We start from the raw sequence: 18,300 nt of genomic DNA, 5'->3' as shown, positions 1-18,300 counted from the left end.
TGTAGGTGATGGTCAAAGAAGAGAGTCGCAGGCACAGGGATGTTTTATGTGACTTAAAAACAAGGTTTGGCAAAGCGAATAGGTCCTGGCAAAGGAATGTTTTTGCCATTGTCATGCAAAAGCATGCATCAAGATACATGCACTCCAATGGCTGGAAATTTGGTAGCAGGTTTTATATTAATCAAAACCGATTCCCAAGATGACATTCGATGTATAGGCGTTCATTGTAATGCATGCCCACACATGCGATGTCATGCATGCGCATGCATGCATTTTGACTCCTATGCCGCAATGCATGCTTGATAACGCACGGTGGCCATTTTTATTTACTATTCTAACATGGCGGGTACCCATGTAAGAATGGTAAGTACATTAAAAAAGAAAAGAAAGTTCTCACTGGGTTTAAAAATCTGAGTGAGTGGCCTCGTATCACTTTGTAGCTGGTGGGCCCTCGTACAAAAATTTTTAAACGCATGTGAATCAGGAGGGGAACTGCGTGGGGGGAGGGAGAGAGGAGTAAGAACAAAGCAAAGAAGGACCATCAGGGGCCAATAGCACTTTAACACCGTCTGGCTCTCATAACAAAAAAATAATAATGAGGAGTGGTTGAGAGGCGAAAACACATGCACTCCCATGGACTGCTAATACAGAAGGAAACAAGCATTGGAAATGCCAATAGGTCTAGCTTATGAATGCACTGTCAAGCCAGACTTAGAAATCCATGTACGCTAATGACTGCCTTCTCCCCTCTCTGCTGCTGCCTTTGAAAAAGCCATAAAGTATCTAGTTATCTGGCATTTTAATATCCTTACAATGGCATGTGTGTACCTCTGAAAGTTCAAGCTCAGGCATCTGGATAAATTAACAAAATGTTCACAACTGTATGTAGGACAAGAACTTTTTTGTGGAAGTTCACAACGTCCGTCCAATCACAACATCCTCCTGGCTCCCAACATGGAAGCAGTGCCAAAGCCCCTCTCCTGGTGGTTTTCACATAATTCTCTGACGATGGATGTACTGTCAAGCCAGACCATAAAAAGAGTCCCACAAGGAAGCAGTGGAAAGATACAACACAACCAACCAGACCAAAGAGCTACTGGGCGGGACAAACACAAAAAGAGCATTCAATAGAGACTTACAACAGAGATGAACAGCCATTTATGAGCAAGGGACTGACCCAATGCCCACATAAAGTGTATGATATGCATTGGAAACAATAGGCCTTCCTAAAGAGAGCTAAAACTGACTTTAGCGGAGATCTAAAAAATGACAAATTCTACTTCATTTGTATGTAGTTTGTGTATGTGTGATTTAACCTGTGGTTCATACACGTGTGAACACATGAATAGAAGTAATTGTGTGTGTGTGGATGAGCTGGTCTATCCATTCTCATTTACATACACCTCTTTGTAATGCTTATGTGTGTATGTTCAAACATCAAAACATCTGGCCTGATTCTAAAACTAAATTACCTAACAGTATAGTAAGCAGCCCATCTGACTCACCCAACTGTGATGATCTTTGCAGATAAGGTCCACCCGTCAGTTATCCAGTGTCGTTTAGGTTTTATCTTGGTGTACCCAGGATGTTCTGATAAAAATAAAGCTCTATAAACATCTTTTTGGGTGGTGTCAGTGACTGAAGATTGGTTCCTTGCCATTCGAAGGTGGTCAGACCAAAGGAACATTGCGTCACTGTCCTGTCCTGGACGCTGACCTATCTGCGACACCCAGGCGTTATGCCAACTAGGGTTTCAATACTGTCTCTGTGCTGCGCTGAATGACCAGGCGAATGGGTGGGGAACTGCAAATGTGTTTCTTCAGAATACGTCTTCCTCGGCTCCATATGGGGCCATCCTCTCCCGACACACCCCTTTCATTTGCCTCTTCCAGGCGCCTCTGATAAAACCCTTAGGTCCGAGTGGACTTCGGACTAACCATTATCCGCCGCTCCCAGCTTCGGATTTGTCTACGGGATTTACATGGGTAAAACCTGGACCTGCCTTTAGTGTTGCTGTCCCATGCTAGTGCAGGGTAGGACTGGCCCAAAGCGCAATCAGACAGTGTCGACAGGCTGGTCTGAAACATCAGTGTGTGTGTCGATTTTTTGGCTGTTTGTGGGCCTGATATTAAAGCAAACATTGCCTGCAGAAAGCTGAAATCCATGTATTATTCAATGCCTTTCAAACACCTACACAGCGTATCTTTACAAGTTCAAAACAGATCCACTTTGCACACATTGCCCACTCTATAAGCTATCTAATTCACTAAGGGACTCCACTTTATTTTGGTGTCTGGACTTGTTTTCGGTCTGAGTCCAACCCTGTAGTAGAATCCAGTTTGGGTTCCAAAATGTTTATGTTGAGTCATGGCAGTTGATTCCAGTTACTAGTTTGGAAGGGCTGCTCATTAAATGTCAGTTGTTTTTCAACAAAACAGCAACAAATCTGCAAGCAAACAGCTCCTGTCCCCTGGCTTTGCCACTGGTAGGCAGAAAATGGGAACTAACTCCAACCATATTTTGACCCCATTCCACTGTGTGCAGGTGCACGTCGCCGCCAGAGACCCAGCCAGGCATGGAGTATGCTCTGACTATGACATAGTTTTCAGGGTTGCCATCAATGGTGCAGCAGGTGCAGTGACACCACGATCCGAGGTCTCTCTGGCCCATTGTGTACCAATAAAAGCTGTTTTTCCACTTCCAACTCTGGGGATGGGAGCCATTTTCCCTCCTTACATCAGGGCCATGGTCCCCTTGCTGTGCTACTGCTGGTTGCTCTCTGCCTTCCTCGGGCTGACAGTGGTCTGAGCTGCACATGCATAACCCTCTTGTTCATACGAGTAGTGCGTGCAAAAACATTTAGCTTTCTATGCAGTGAAACTCTGCTAACAAATGAATAATAGGCAAAAGATGTGTGTTTGTATTTGTCCCAGCTTGTGAAGAAACATCTTTAAACTATATTACACGTTTTAGGAATAATAGGGGTCTTTAAAAATACCCTAACTAAGTCTTGATTAGCCAAATAACATTCTAAGTATCCCAATATTTGTATATTATACAAATAATGAAAACTTAGATTATTGACATTTTGGTTGCAAGACAAATAACATTGTATTGTCCCTGTACATTCAAGGCTGCTGTTGCAGTCTGCAAGGAAAGTCACTATTTCAAGAGAGCTATTTAATTTCTGATAGAAAACCGGCAAATTACTGGGAGGCAACTTGAGTCTGCATAAAAGTTGGTCAGTGAGTCATGTCTGCACCGGTGTGTACTGCGGCATGATGCACAGGAGTCCACCCTCTACTGAATCAGTGCATGAACACCTAACCTAGAGCTGTCCGTCACACCACTCCCACCCTATCCGGCCTAAGCCCCCCTCATGGCTCGCCTCCTCCTTTCGCCACCCCTTCCGACTCCGCTTGTCCCCCTCCCTCTGCACTGCGCTATGCTGCCACATGACTAGGTGTGTACTGTGCAAATCTCATATACACAAAATGAATATGGTCCTTAAAGCACACCAGACCTGCACGTCCCAGACCCCACTCCTGTAGGGCCAGTGCAAACTAAAAATGGCTGCATTTAACAGGGATAACATTTCTTCACAGCAACATTAACCTACAAGGGAATATCACTTATTTATCCGCGTTGATGCGGACAGATGTACTTCAGGCAGTTCTAAAATGCGATGGGAATACTGGTTCTTAACTAATGGGTCATTAACCTTTGGCTATCGAGACATCAGTTCATCAACCGGGCATTGCCTGGATTGCTACTGGAGGGGACCAGTTTTAGACAGATTAGTCCCCTCTATTCCAAAAAGAAATGCGGCCCACACTGCCAGGCCACATTCCTGCACTATGGGCAATCGGCCAACTGCATAGAGAGGTTACTCCAGTTTGCATACGGCCTGTCTCTTTCAGCAGTGCCCCAGACGAGCTCAATGATAGCATTAATCTTTAAGGGCGCCCAAGAATTAGCCCCCGGAGATTGGGGGGCCAGCTCCAGCAACTGGTTGGCATCTGATGTCTGTTGAGTTTCCATAAGTATGAGAGCTGTAAACTAAGGGGCATATTTATGAAACTCTGGCGCAGCATGTCATCCTGCTGCGCTGAGCCATTGGGAAAGGGCAGGAATCTGCCGTATTTATGGGAATACGGCGCATTCCCGCCTTTTCCCCTGCGCTGGCGCACTGTAGGCAGCCTTGCGCCACCACAGGCACCCTTGCACCATGATGCTAGGGTGCCTGTGTTGTAGGCAGGATGGTTTTTGTGCAGGAAGGGAGACCTTACCTTTCTGTATAAAAAACAATCACAGGAGGCATATATCTCCATTTATGTGTGTTGCAGACTACAGCACACATAGAAAGAGGAAGTAACGAGTAGAAATGAAGGAATTTCTCCTCGTTACACCTCCCCTGGGAAGGCATAAGATTTTGGCACATTCCCAGATTTACAAGTTCTTGAAATCTGGGAATGTGTCAAAATCCATGGGAGTTGCGTGAGAACACACACACACACACAACACCCATGGAACGCCTGTCCAGGGCAGAGTAGCTCAACGCAGCAGTTTTCGCTGGGTTTCGTTGCTCGAGGTTTATGAAACCACTCGGAGCAACACAAAGTGGCTTCGCGTGGCTTCTTAAATCTGTCTTTGAGGTTTGCGTCGCGTATGTACCACATTACTGGCCTACCTGTGCTGATGCACTGGAGGAGGGCAGGGCCCAAGCAGGGCGTGCCTGCTCTGCATATTGTGGGGTCCTTCAACAGTGGCACCAGAGATGAAAATGCTGCACCACCGGCTCGAGAATAATAGCTGATAAGTCTAGACTTAAAGCAGGTCCACCACATTTCAATATTGCAAATGTCCTTTATTTCGCCTGTGGTGCTGCACGATGAGATTTATTTATGGTGGTCTCCGCCCTCGAGGAAGATAGAAAGAACGGCGCATTTTACACTGATGGGCATCTTTTAAGTCAGGGTGGTTCAGCAGAAAGCTTCCTGTGTCTGTGCGCTTTCGACTAAAGCGCTTATAAACATTTCATTTCAATCAACGTATCTAAACAAACGTGTTTTCCACATTTTTCGTATGCTAGGCACATTTGGATGTTGCTAGATTATTGTTCTGGTTATTTTGTTAAATCGTACGCGTTTTTTGCGCTTTGCCCAAAAGGCTCCCGTTAACTCTGTTACCTGTGACAGAGGCGTGCTGTGCGCATTAGCGCCCTCACCGCCTTAATCTACAGAGAAGGCTGACGATGTTTTACTTTCGTTCTGAAGTCTGTCAACCTTCAGTGCGGAAGGATGGTTGTATTAGATAGACAAAGCTGACATCTAGTGGTAGACTATATTTTGGCATTGAAATAGCATGTTAGACGGATCTAAATAAATTCTGGTTTACAGCAGAGGTCTCATACATTGTTTAGAAGGAACTGGGTTGTTTTTTTTGGGTGGGGGTGGGGGGGGGGGGGGGGGGGGACTCGTAAACATGCTGCACGACTTGTCACAAATCCAGACCGCAAAGCCGTTTGCGACTTTACAGAAATCCTACTGTACGTCATTGTTCTGGCAGGATATTCGCAATTGACCAGTACAAACCGATCACTGTGTGCCAGCCGCATGCTTTCCAGGTGCAAAGAACGACTTTACTACTTCCAGTATACAAAACTCGACCCTGTCCAGGATGCCAACTCACTTTGTACCTTTCCCAGAGTCGTTTGCATGGCAGCTTCTCTGTAGTCACTGTAAAGAGGCTGTCTTAAATATCCTCCGTGTGTCGCCCTCACTCTCGGTGGGCTGAAGGTTGATACCAGCCATATAGTGCCCTATGCTGAATCTGACGAACAAAGACGACCCCTTAACTCATCCCACCTCCATGATAAGGGCTGATAACTAATTCCGCACTGAAACACATAACAATTTTGCTCCCCCTGTGTTTAGTCAGTACCGTCTGAAAACCGGGACATGGGCTAAATGTACTGAAACAGATGGTGAACAAGCATTTGCAATGCAATAGGTCTCGCATGTACGATATATAGTAATAGTTTGAGCAATAGGCATTGTAAATGATGATGCCTTTTATTTAGGCGTTCTTTTTAAACCAGATAAATAAAAGGCATTGTCATTTACAGTGCCAATAGTTTGCACAACAAAGCTATTTGAGAAAATAGTGCTTGGAGGCTATGATTAAAGCCTACAGCGTAACAACACACGTAACAGGGGGTGTCGCCATGGGAGGTTACAAAATGAGACAAGGCGGTACTAGTAGGTACTACTAAGTCTACTGACCAATGACTAGCCCCAGTTTAAAGTGGACAATGACACAAGCCAATGAAAAATATGGTCCGAAAGTGGGCGGCGCTTCAAATCCCTATCTGAATCCAGTATGCCTCGCAGAACAGCGCGCTGCCCAGGCTCGACCTAAAAAGCAGGTTGACTGTCCTAGTAAATTTGGGACCTCTGGTCGCCTTAAACATATTGAGTGCACCTAGTGCCATAGAACGACAACACTCGCACATTCCAGAAATCTGCGACACAGACTGCATGTTAGAAAAACAAATCATTGCTTTAGAGGATGCACCCGTTGCTCCATTTCCGGAAGCTTTTCCTAGTCAAAGTTAAATATTACAGAAAAATGTAAGTAACTCCATGAGTAACTAGTTCAGTCTAGTTGTATTTGCATTCTGAGACTTGCATTATTGAATTTTTAAGAGCAGCTCCGAAAGTTCCAGAAAGCAAAGTATAAAACCTGTAATTGATAAGAGTTGATATATGCGTGCCAGATGCGGGGGTCAGTGAACAACTGCCTTTCTTTTTCTTGTATGGGCCTAAAAAGAAGGCATACAGAACCTCTTTTTGAAACGTGACGTAGCGCTGAAGGTGCGCTCATTTCTCTTACGTGGCAAACGAAAATAGTGCAGGCAAATGTTTTAATGAAATAACCCTCTTCTTCCAAAAGCTGTGATGAAGCTAACCCGAAAGATCATGAATTGGGTCTCAGCTGAGGGTCTCTTCAGATGCTCCTTCCATCCTGCTGTGCTGCTTGACTGGTGTGCTGCAGAACAGCAGGGGAGTCTTGCAAACAACTAACTACTGTCTCAGCTGTAATATAACAGGAGAGGGCAAGAGGAAATATGAGCCTGTGCACGTTCACCCGACTTTCGCCTCAAAATTAGGATAAGTTTTTAAAACACAACCAGGACATTTTTTAGATTTCATTAAACTATCCGGATGCCAGGACAGAGCATGAAAACCCAGGACTGTCTGAGGACATCAGGTATGTAGGTGGAGAAGTGTGGCTCAATGATTAGAGCGGCAGACCCTGATGCAGAGGTCTAGCCTGGGACCAGAGTTCAATTCCCCGCCTCGGCGGGTCTTGGGCTCAAAAATTCCACGGACCTGATAATTCTCGCCTCGGTGCCATTCCAATCATGGAGTCCCACTCTGCAACTCTGGGCAATAGCTTGCTTAATCTCCACAACGGCCCCCACAACGCTAAGGATGCCTGGCCTCCACCTTGGGGGTGCCCAGGAGTGGACGCCTCACAGGGAAAGCCAGGATGGGTTCCACAGCGGTATTCGTACAAGCGGGTGAGTAGTGCGCTATACAAGTATCAATTTACTTTACATGTCTGGTCACCGTACCATGAGGCACAGAACAATGTTCCTGGCTGGGCGCTCATATGATTGCAGCACACTCCCCACCCTTCCAGATGGCTTTCAGTTCTCTGACTTACCCCCACATCCTTAGATCTTCCCTCTTATATCATTGCACACCCAGTGAGTCTGCCAAATAATGTACAAGAACAAGCATTGGCAGGGCCAGTAGGTCTCATCTTTGGTTAATTATCTTAGACAATGGTTTTAGCAATATGTTACTGTACATACATTGCATATTTCTTGTAAGACTTAGAATTTGTTAACATTTGTAAACTCTATTTGCTTTAGTGCAGTTTTTTATTGTAACTGAAATTCACTTTACTAAGTATTGCCAAGAGGTCTTGGTTCGAAAAGGCTGAGCCCAATGCTTGTATGGTACATGTGAGCGGAGTCCCATTCAGGGGCGGCTCCTCCACGTGGGCAGAGGAGCGTCGCCCTACTGCTTTCTCGCAGTGCGAGACGCGGAAACATAAAATTATATTTTAAATACAATTTTATGTTTCTGCTTCTCGCACTGTGAGAAAGCAGAAGGGTATGCCTTGTTGGGGGTGGGAGGTGGACGGTCCTGCAGGAGTCCAGGGGAGGAGTGGCGTGCCCCCCCCGCGTGCAGCATACATAGGGAAAATGGCCTCCCCATAGATGCCTATGGGGTCGGCGTCCTAGCCAATCACAACGCTGCCATTGCCTCAGAGAGGAGACGAGACACGACTCGACTCGACGCAGGACCGGAGGAGATGGTAAGTAAAAAAACATTTTTTAAATTAAATGAACTCCCCCCCCTTTCCCCACCTGACCCCCTCCCCCCTGTCTGCTTCATGTTTTTAGGTCTCGCCTGACCCAGCGCATCCGCTGGTCTGGCGAGACTTTTTGTGAGGGGTCAAAAATGTGCTACCACTGTAGCCTAGAGCTACAGTGCATGTGCGCTGGCCTAACTTTTGCGGCCGCACGGCCGCTTTGATCGCAATTGCGATCACTTTCACGTGCGGCCGCTTTGATTTTTTTTCTCCTGTTTATTACTTCTATGTAGTAATGGTGGCACCCATGCGCTGCCATTACTACAGAGCAGTAATAAACAGAAACAAGCATTGGCATAGCCAATAGGTCTCGCTTTTGGGACCTTATAAGTATTTAGTTATGCAACTGTTGCATGGCTAAACACTTATAAGGTCCCAAAAGCGAGACCTATTGGCTATGCCAATGCTTGTTTAATTGTGTGTGAAGTACTTGCATCCTTGTTTGTATTTACGTCAGTGAAAGGCAAGCCCAGTTGTGATATGCTTCACCCGTTCTTGCTTCTCAGCAGCCTGTGCTCAGCAAAGGAGAGGCAGTTTGCCAAGCGCCTCTGCTCTGCCACTCTGAGGCTCTGTTCATTTAACGTGAAAGCACTTGTTAAGTGAAAGTGCTTGATAAGTGAAAGCGCTTCTTCTGTTGCCAGCAGTGGGCGGAAGACAATTTATGCGCCTGCTTTGTTCGCGCCCTGCCTGCTGGGGTTTCGTTGCGGATGTATGCTGTTCTCAAAAGCCCAGAAACTAAAACCAAGCCTGCCTGAACCCATGCTAAGCTTTCCTCTGGCAGTTGATGGTAATGAACTTATGTGCCTTAACAGAGTGAATAATTTGTGCAGAAGGGTTCAAATCTTAGCTGTTACCCAAGTTCGGCATTCCTCCTCTTATGTGGGAAAGGTTTGGGAACAGATCGTAATCCTTAGGGTAGATCAGACTGGGTATCATTCACTTGGAGCGAGAATCATTATATTTGCTTTTGCAACGATCTCAGTGCCACATATTTCATTTCCTAAGAACCCCCTTCATCACACAAAGTGTTTATCAACCTGTCGCGTTTACTTTTTCTTGCGATCTCGAGCCCCATCTAAGTCTTCACGCTGATCCGATCCTCCATGGCCCAGCATTCATTCGAAGACTTCCAATGAGAATATCACTCTGAGCGTGTGCGCTTAGAAGACACCCATGGAAGTGGGCGCTGTGTGTATGCTTAGTGTATTGCAGATTACACACAAATTATAACAGGAGCCGTTCAATCAGCTGAGCTGATACACCTGCATTTGATAGCAACACCTCGCGTTTTACATGAATGCGGAACCATCTACATCTTTGGCAGGAAATGCAGTATTTCTCCAGCATGCCGAAGCATTCCAGTTTAGTGCATACAATTGTTATTCGGCTGTAATGTGCACTGTAACAATTTAATGCACGAAATTGAAATGCTTCATCTGTTTAAAGAAACACTCTATTTCTTTAATATGCAGAATCGTTTCAGTTAAGGGCATGAGATTATATCTGCAATGAGTGGTATTCATTGGAAATGAGAGCTTCTAAACATGAACCCTGTTTGCCCCTCACCCCACCGACTAGACAACGTAAAGAACGAGAAACACGTGATTTAGCATGTGCACTTTGTATGTGACCTAGGTTTTGAGCATAGATGGGGAAAGATGATTGGCTACTAGAAGCTGCAGGAATGGATTTAGTACTTGGTATTTATTGGTGCTTTATCAATCCAGGCTTTCTGCTTGACAAAATTGTGGGATCCTATGCAATTGCCTTATGTCACTATGACTCTCTGTCCTTTATCATCACATATGATTTGAAACGGGGCAATTGCCTAGGACCGCTGTTGCCTAGAATCACATCACATTCTATGCAGATTAAGGCTGCTACGTAGGATTAAACAATGTAATGATAAGGGGCAAAGAAGCAAAATCAAATTAGGCAATTGCCCAGGATTACACAATTAGGTCAAGCAGGGAAGCCGAGATTGATCCCAGGTTCCCCGGTTTCATGTTTTGCATTTCAGCTATTAGATGTGCTTCTGTGTCTCTCTCATTTTGCACTAAAGGGGAAAACACAAGCCCACTTGCCTTCTGTCCACACCCCCTGTGAGGTTATACAGAATTGTCAAGTCAGAAATTGTAAGATATAGTTTATGAGTTTTCCCTTAAAATAGCTGGCTAGTTGTTTTTGGTCAATTTATTAAAAATATTGTGCTGGAAAACGCACCATTTTGCTTCAAGTTTTAAAAATTTTCTCAGTTGAGAACCACTCTGAACTCACTTTTGAAAAAAAGTGCAGCTAGCTCACCAAATTTCATTATTTGCTCTTACGCCTCACCACTTATCAACCACTTTTCAAATGCACCAGCCGCCACTGGTCGCATTTAGCTGTTCGCATTAGTTCTAGTTGTAGGAGGGTGTTCATAATGAGAGTTCTGCTTGAGGGCAGTGTGAATCAGCGGGCTATAGCCTGTCAATTTTCAAATATCTCCTCCTGTGAGAAGAAGAAACACAGAGGGCACAGGATCTAGGGAAGGGGCCGGACCTTGAGCCCATTACCTCGCCAGCCACAGAGTGCTTCTGAGGGGTGGGGCCATGCATCGGGCTGGGCTTCGTGCAGTTCACTGCCCGAAAGACACTCTAATCCCCTTACAAAAAAAAGATGGCTTCCAAGGCTGCTGCTGATGTCTTGGGGAGGTTGCAAAACCCCAGTGGTCTTCAGCAGTGCACTGCCTCCACACAGTGAGTTGGAAAACTGCTGTCTGCAGGGGTCTGCAACTTGCATTGCCTACCACAGTGTGGAATCGGCTCCTCATGGGGTGACAGTGTGAAAAGAGTCAATATCATATGACACGCGGTGGCGCTGTGTACATTAGTGGGTTGTGCTTATCCCAATCCTTTACCTCTTACCAGTGCGCACATAGTGATGGTTATATATGTACCGTTTGTAATTACCAATTCTAATTAGTTATAAAAAAAATCATTGTTGTCACTCATTTATATCAAACTGCTAACAAGCAGTCACATAGCCAATATGTCTGGCTTGTTTATGCGTATGTCTTTATGTTTGTTGTTGTGTGAGGCACAGGGTTGTAGTTCACATATTTTGAGTCATTTACTTAATTATTTAGGCCACACCCGTTCTATACTTTCTAGGTGGTCCCACTGGATTAGTTCTGACTGCTTGTGCCAGCAGGCAGCAGTAGCTCATCTGGTGCAGCATTTCTGGTCATACAACCCAGCCAGAAGCCGCCTGCACTCAAAGACCTGCCCAGTCCATGCCACACAACCATTCTGACCACCTGCCTTTTTGAATCTAAATGTTTCAATCTTCTCTGAGACAACAAGTCATTGAAATTGAGACAGAGGGAGGCCTGGCAGCTTCAATGTGTATATATTGACTCAACACCAGGTACGCATGCATGACTTTGAAGGTCTTACGTGAGACAAAATAAGTGGTACCTGAGAAACTCCGTACACTGATGCATCGCTGACATGTCCAGTCCTGTATTTTCTTTAAATTCAGACACATGTAGTTCTATATTTGTAATGACAGTGTCAAATCTACAAGTATCGAACTGCAAAGGGAAAAGAAAAAAACGTATAAACTACTCGCACCTGACATGGGGCAAATGGATTGGTTGATATCTTTAAAATTATTCCCATGTCAGGTCCAAGCCTAATTTTTTCTCTGTAGTTTAGACATTTGTTGGAACAGTATAAAATATGTGCACAAGCACATCCTGCTATTTTTCAGAACGTGTTCTATATGGAGGTCTCCATTTTGTAAATAGAGCCCACCCAGTCCCGCTTAATCTTCCATTCGATTTGCTTTGCTTTCCGATAAGAAATGCAGAACTACAAGTACCAGAATGCACAGTAAAATATGACTTGCTAATCTGCTTACACATACCACTGGATAACTTCAATTATAAGTGGATGAGTAAATAAACCCTGTAAAAATACATTTCTCAGTCCACTGCATTATAATTTATAAGTGCTGTTAGAAGACTATTCATCGAGACATTATTTTCCAATCACCCATCAGCATAGTTGTTAAATAATCATTTTGAAGTGCCCTTCTCATTGTTTTATAAATGAGGGACCTTCTCTATCAGGACGGTTATAACTTTATTTCATTAACGTTTGCAAGCAGTAGCCTTGGCCATGGCTGTCAGTAATACAGCAGGTGCAGTGGCACCGCAGCCCAGGTGTCTGAGGAGCCTATTGCATTGCAGCTGTTGTATTTTATTCCCAAACCAGGGGATAGAGGTTCGCTTTCCTTGCTTGCATTCGGGCCCATGAGGCCTTGCTTCACCACAAGAACTCATGTTTAGATACTCTTTTTTGCAACCCATGTAGTTCTGTAGTTAGTGGGTATTACAATAATATATATATATATATATATATATATATATATATATATATATATATATATATATATATATATATATATATATATATATATATATATATTTAGAGTGAGAGGGAGAGAGAGAGAGAGAGAGATCTATCTTTGAAGCTCTGGTCCAAAGATCAATACAAAATAAAAAACTGGCTATAAGCAAAATGTTTTTTGTCTCCAAAATGTTCGCTTAAGGGAGCTACTTCATGTCTGGATGTGCTTCTTGTGAAAGGGCAGAATGCCCCCATTCGCAGTGAAGTTATCCAGCAGCTCACGTGGGCTGGCCCTTTACCCCATGCTGTGTGCTGTAGTGAATGGCACAATTATAGACAAATGAATGAAGAGGGCTTGTTAAAATCCTCCATAAGTGTAACTTACATATAATTTTATTAAAAACAAAAAGTCTTGGCTAATGCCATTACCAAAAAAACCTGCTGAGGAGTATTTCCTAACTTAAAAATGCATTGCTACGTGTCAGCCTGATGGCTCCCAGCAGATGTATGGGTAACTAAACCACTACTCTGTGGGCAGTAGGTCTGATTTGGTTCCTGTCACGTGAGATGTGTGAAGCTTGATGGGTCTGTACAGGGTGTCCATTGATCTTTAATATGTGTGGAGAAACTGAGGGCAAGAGTATTTAAAGCATCATTCCATTGCCCTCCCACACTGCGCCTAATTTGACATTAAGGTAATCAAATGTAACTAGCCTTTGGTCCGGGCCACTGAGTTACTAGTTAATCTAGCCATACAATTTTTTACCATAGGCCTTTGGATCACATTATAACAATTATAGATATCACTACCCTCCTGATCTATATATATTCATTCATTATTTCCTGCATAATGGAATAAAATATGTTGCTCCTAGGGGAATAAGAAGGATCAATAGGTAAACTCCTCCTCCTTTACTATTGTTTCTGTTAAAAGTGCTTACGTAAATAAAATAAAAAATGTTTTACTCTTGAAGAGAATTGCACAGCAGTAAATTCTCCAACATTTCTCAAATGTGTCCTCTTTTGCTCAATTGACTTGTGAGCAAGATATAAGTTTTTGTTTTTAACCTTATTTTCCCATACTTTAAATAAAAGTTTGTCCTACTGCCACAAAACTCGAGAGACACCAAGCTAAAAAAATAAAATAAAGCACATGACAAGTCTCCACGCTCCCCTTGCCCAACCAGACCACTTGCAGGCGAGAATGGTGCTAGTACCCTGCAAACCTAAGCAGGCGCTGCCCTCATTGGCCTTGAGCAGGTCCCAGGGTGGAGGAGGGTGGTGATAGCAATGGCAGTGGGCTAGATTCGCTTTAAGAAGTTCTTTGTGAATAGCAGGTACTTGCTTACCGGTCAAGCACAGCCTATCGCGGGTTTCACAGATGACCATGTAATCTGTGCAGTAAGGTCGTGGGCATTAGCTTCTTTCGACTGTCTATGCAAAAGCTTCCAAGAATACTGTTTCGTGCTTGAGCAGTAACAATATAGGACTTTGTGAGGCGTAGCTTCACCCTCTGCGGGTCCGAGGCTGACTGAGTCTGTAACCAGAGCTCAACTTACAAAGCCTGACACAGAAACCAAGTCTTTCCCATCCTGCCTGACTCTAAGTAGGAGTGGGCGAGCAGCCACGACTTTACTCCAGGGAGGGGTGCGGGCTGAGTCTGTGCACAGTGCAGCACAGTTATCACAGGGCGATAAAGTATGAATGTCCAGTAAATAAATTATGGAAGTCCAGCAATGGTCGTGTTCTACATATCACGTTTAATAGTATCTCATATGTATTAAATATGCTTACAGCAATCAGAAAAGGGAAAATTTTCAGAACACATAGCCCACTTTGTACCCCTGTAATCACTCAATGATGACAATAATCTTGCAATGAGTGTGGTAATCTTGTGTGGTAACTGGTAAACTGATAAAACACAACAACAATAAAACCACAGCCCGTGGCTAAATCCTCTGTATCTGTGCACAACTGCAATGTTCAAGAAACTCTCATTTTCAAAAAGCGCTAATGCTCACGGAAGGCGCCCGGAATGGAAAGGCACAGAACCAATACTATACAGTACTGATTAAGCAGTGCGATGGTATGGTGTTCACAAACAGCTTATGTTCATGAAGCACATAATGAATACTGAATATTGCCACAAACAAAAAAAAAGGGGGACGTCAGGAGCCAAGGACAAATGTCAGCGATGGCTCAGCTGCATAATGTGTCCGGGACATTCATCCTTACAGGCTGCCTTGGGGGTAGATGTGGACCATCATGTCTTGAGGTGCATCTGAACGACCAGAGGGTCCAAGACCTTTATGAAGGCTCTCTGGGCATATTGAGTCCAAATGGTAGACTTGCAAATGGATAATGAAGATTGCAGAAGGTACATCGCAGAGATTTCTGGGAATGTGATTGCAAATGAACCTCCTTGAAAGGGGCCTTAATGCTCACTGGTGCAAAATGTGTTTTTTGTCCATGTTCCCTCACTGTGGATAATATAGCATGTACCGCAGTAGAGTCCACTGGCATCTTTTTCCCCTCACTTACTCAGATGTTGCACCTACCACCATTTTTAATAATTAATTCTGACCATTTGTAGAATGGGCAAAACAGAGGCAAACAGTATTGTGTTTTTTATCTTGTGACAAAAAAGGATTAAATCGTACAAAATTGAGCTCACAGCTAAATTGCACTCCAACTGGTAGTAAGGCATTAGCTGCCAGAAAGTTGTTCTTCTAGGTGTATTTCCTGGGGACCCTACCACCTCTCTGATTCTCATTCAAGTGCCCTCGTACTACAATATGCCCCTTTGATGTACCTTAACTAAAGTCTTTATTATTCATTCCAGAGGTAACTTGGGGTCATTGCAGCTGGAGGTTCGACTTCGAGATGAGACAGTTCTCCCTTCGCACTACTATCATCCTCTGGTCCAACTCCTGTGCCGGGAAGTCAGATCCCCCTGCAAGGTGAGTGCCTTAAACTGGATCCTGGTGTACATTGGCTACCATAGGGCAAGATGTAATTCACTCAGGTCTGAATGTAGGGTAGACTCCATGTTTTATTATCAGGTGCAATAGTACTCAGTCTGTGATAGAGAACCTCTAAGTACATGAAGTAAGGTGCATGAGGCTGTGAGTCATTTGGAAATAACATGGTGTTAGACATTTTAAAGACAGCCCTCCAATTGTAAGATTGCAGCAAGTAAGACTAGGTGATCGCCAGGTGATGCTGGATATTACAGCTGTGTCGTTTTCTAGGCACTAGAGAATATAAAGATGCCCTAATGATATTTAGTACTCATCTTAGTAAGCCATTCATTTTTGCACTAGCTCACTGTTTATTGGCTATGTGGAAAGTTAGGGCAAAGCTCTGCGTATTACCTGGAAACCTACCCATGACAGATGCAGCGATGTGATATGCTTTATTTTTTACGTTCAGTCCTGGGTGATAATGCTTGATTTTCCTGCTAGCTTCTCATCCTCTCCTGTATTACGCCTATTAAAAACAGTCTTTTAATTATTTAAGATTTGCTGTATTCAGAACTCTTATAACTGTTGTCAGAACTGTAATGAATTGGATTTTAATTGTATTTATGTTTTCATCTATTTATGTTTTATATTGTACATGTGTTTTTTTTGTATTTATGTTTTCATCTATTTATGTTTTATATTGTACATGTGTTTTTATGGCCTCTGAGCCGAAATAAAGCTGAATTGCACCTGTAGTGATAGTGTTAAAGTGGTTCCTCACTTTACAGTGATCACTATTGACAGCTGCTACATGTCACCATGAAAAGAAGAGTTTAGGTAATTATGAGTTTTTTGAAAGAATGGTGGCTATCCTGCTATTAGAATCATTTGCCAATAGCCTCCCAGCAATACTTCAAAGGTGGCTTCAGGGCACATTGCAGCACAAAAGCCATGGAGTTCACAGCCAATGCCCTGCAGATCTCAGATACTCGTGACACCTCTGTCTTGATTCTGCTGGAACTCTTGGTTGCTTTCGATCCTGTCGGTGATGATGCCTGGACAAACCTTCTTGCTAGTTGCATGGATTTGACAGTCCTACCGTCATTCAATGATTCACATCCTACCTCTCCAATGTGAAGCAACTCCCTCAAATACGATCCAACCAAGAGAAAATTCATACTATTCAGCAACCACAGACCCGTGCAAGCCTATTTCTAGTTCACTAACTTAAATCCATATGTATCCATCTTACTTTATTGGCATTGCCTTATCATTTGGCGTCATTATCATCAGCAAGTTGTCTTTTTTTTTTTTAAGTTCAAGAAAAGGTTTATTGGAAAGATTATTATGATCATAAAAACAATACTTCATATATGCAGTTATTTGTTAATACATAAATACATGAAGGTGTAATAAAGAATAACAATATATAATATCCATTAAAATAGTAAAAGGATAATATAGAAGATGATATGAATACAAGCAAAGGTTCACAGAAATCGTAAATAACAGTACATGTCAAAAATACACAATTAAAATTTAAAAAAAAATATATATAGATATATATAACAGAAAATGATAAATTAAACATAATTATAAATAAACAATAGGAGGTCACGGAGGCTTGGTCACTTCTTGTTGTGAGGGAGCAGGTAAAGGAGTTTTCTTCACAGTATCGTCTAGAAATTGTGTGAGTGGGCCCCAAAGGTGAGAACGTTTAGTAGCAAGAGAGATAGGATGAACGAGTGCTGTATCAAGGCGATGATTGTGACATACAGCATACCACCAAGCTAAATAGGACAATTTAGAGGAATCTTTCCAGTTTTTTGATATTTGCTGAAAAGCTACAGCTATTAACAAATCAATAAGTGGTAACTGAGATTGACTTGTTTTCCGGTCCGGTGTTAAACTACCTAGGAAAATGTTTGTAGGGGAGAGTGGAATTGTGGTGTGAAATATAGTGTTGATTTGGTGCCAGACCTGTTTCCAAAATATAAAAACATGTGGACATGTGAAAAGCATATGATGGAGATCAGCGTGAACCTGGGAACATGTCCAGCAAGTGTTGAGATTTGTGTTGTGTATTTTATGTAGGTATGTGGGAGTAAGAAACAATCTGTTGTAAATAAAGAAGAGTGTTTGTGTTGTGCTGGCCGCTCTGGATGATTTCCTAAGTTTTGTCCAAATTCTGTTCCAAAAAGAGATAGGCCAATTTGTTCCCAGATCGGATTCCCACGAGAGTTCCACTTTGGTTTTGTCTCGGATCTCAGGAGGTACCATTAATCGGAAATAAATGGTGGACGCTTTGGGCTTTATGTGCAAAAGGTTATGCCATGGGAAAAGGGGGTGGGAGGGTGAGGAAGGTGAAGATTTGAGTTTAGCATAAGTATCAAGTATTGCTTTCTGCAAGGTCAAAAATATAGGTTTAAAGGAAGAAGGCAAATGATAAAGAGTTTGTAATTGCGTAAATTGAATGGGTGTGCCCTGATCTAAAA

The 18,300-nt window shown here is 43.3% G+C and overlaps 1 protein-coding gene across 1 annotated transcript in view; it reads left to right on the top strand.

Annotated features, from left to right (window-relative positions):
* Positions 1 to 18,300, top strand: part of LOC146858950 (ras GTPase-activating protein 4-like) — a 436,965-nt gene that overhangs the window by 345,293 nt on the left and 73,372 nt on the right. Inside the window, exon 9 of the mRNA XM_085649601.1 lies at positions 15,685 to 15,802. Within this exon, the coding sequence (XP_085505727.1) occupies positions 15,685 to 15,802 (118 nt within the window). The remainder of the gene's footprint in view (positions 1 to 15,684; positions 15,803 to 18,300) is intronic.

Source organism: Triturus cristatus, chromosome 3_2 (genome assembly GCF_964204655.1).
Source record: "Triturus cristatus chromosome 3_2, aTriCri1.1, whole genome shotgun sequence".
NCBI lineage: Eukaryota > Metazoa > Chordata > Amphibia > Caudata > Salamandridae > Triturus > Triturus cristatus.
The sequence above is the reverse complement of the archived record's forward strand: the minus strand, read 5'-3'. Positions and strand labels throughout refer to the sequence as shown.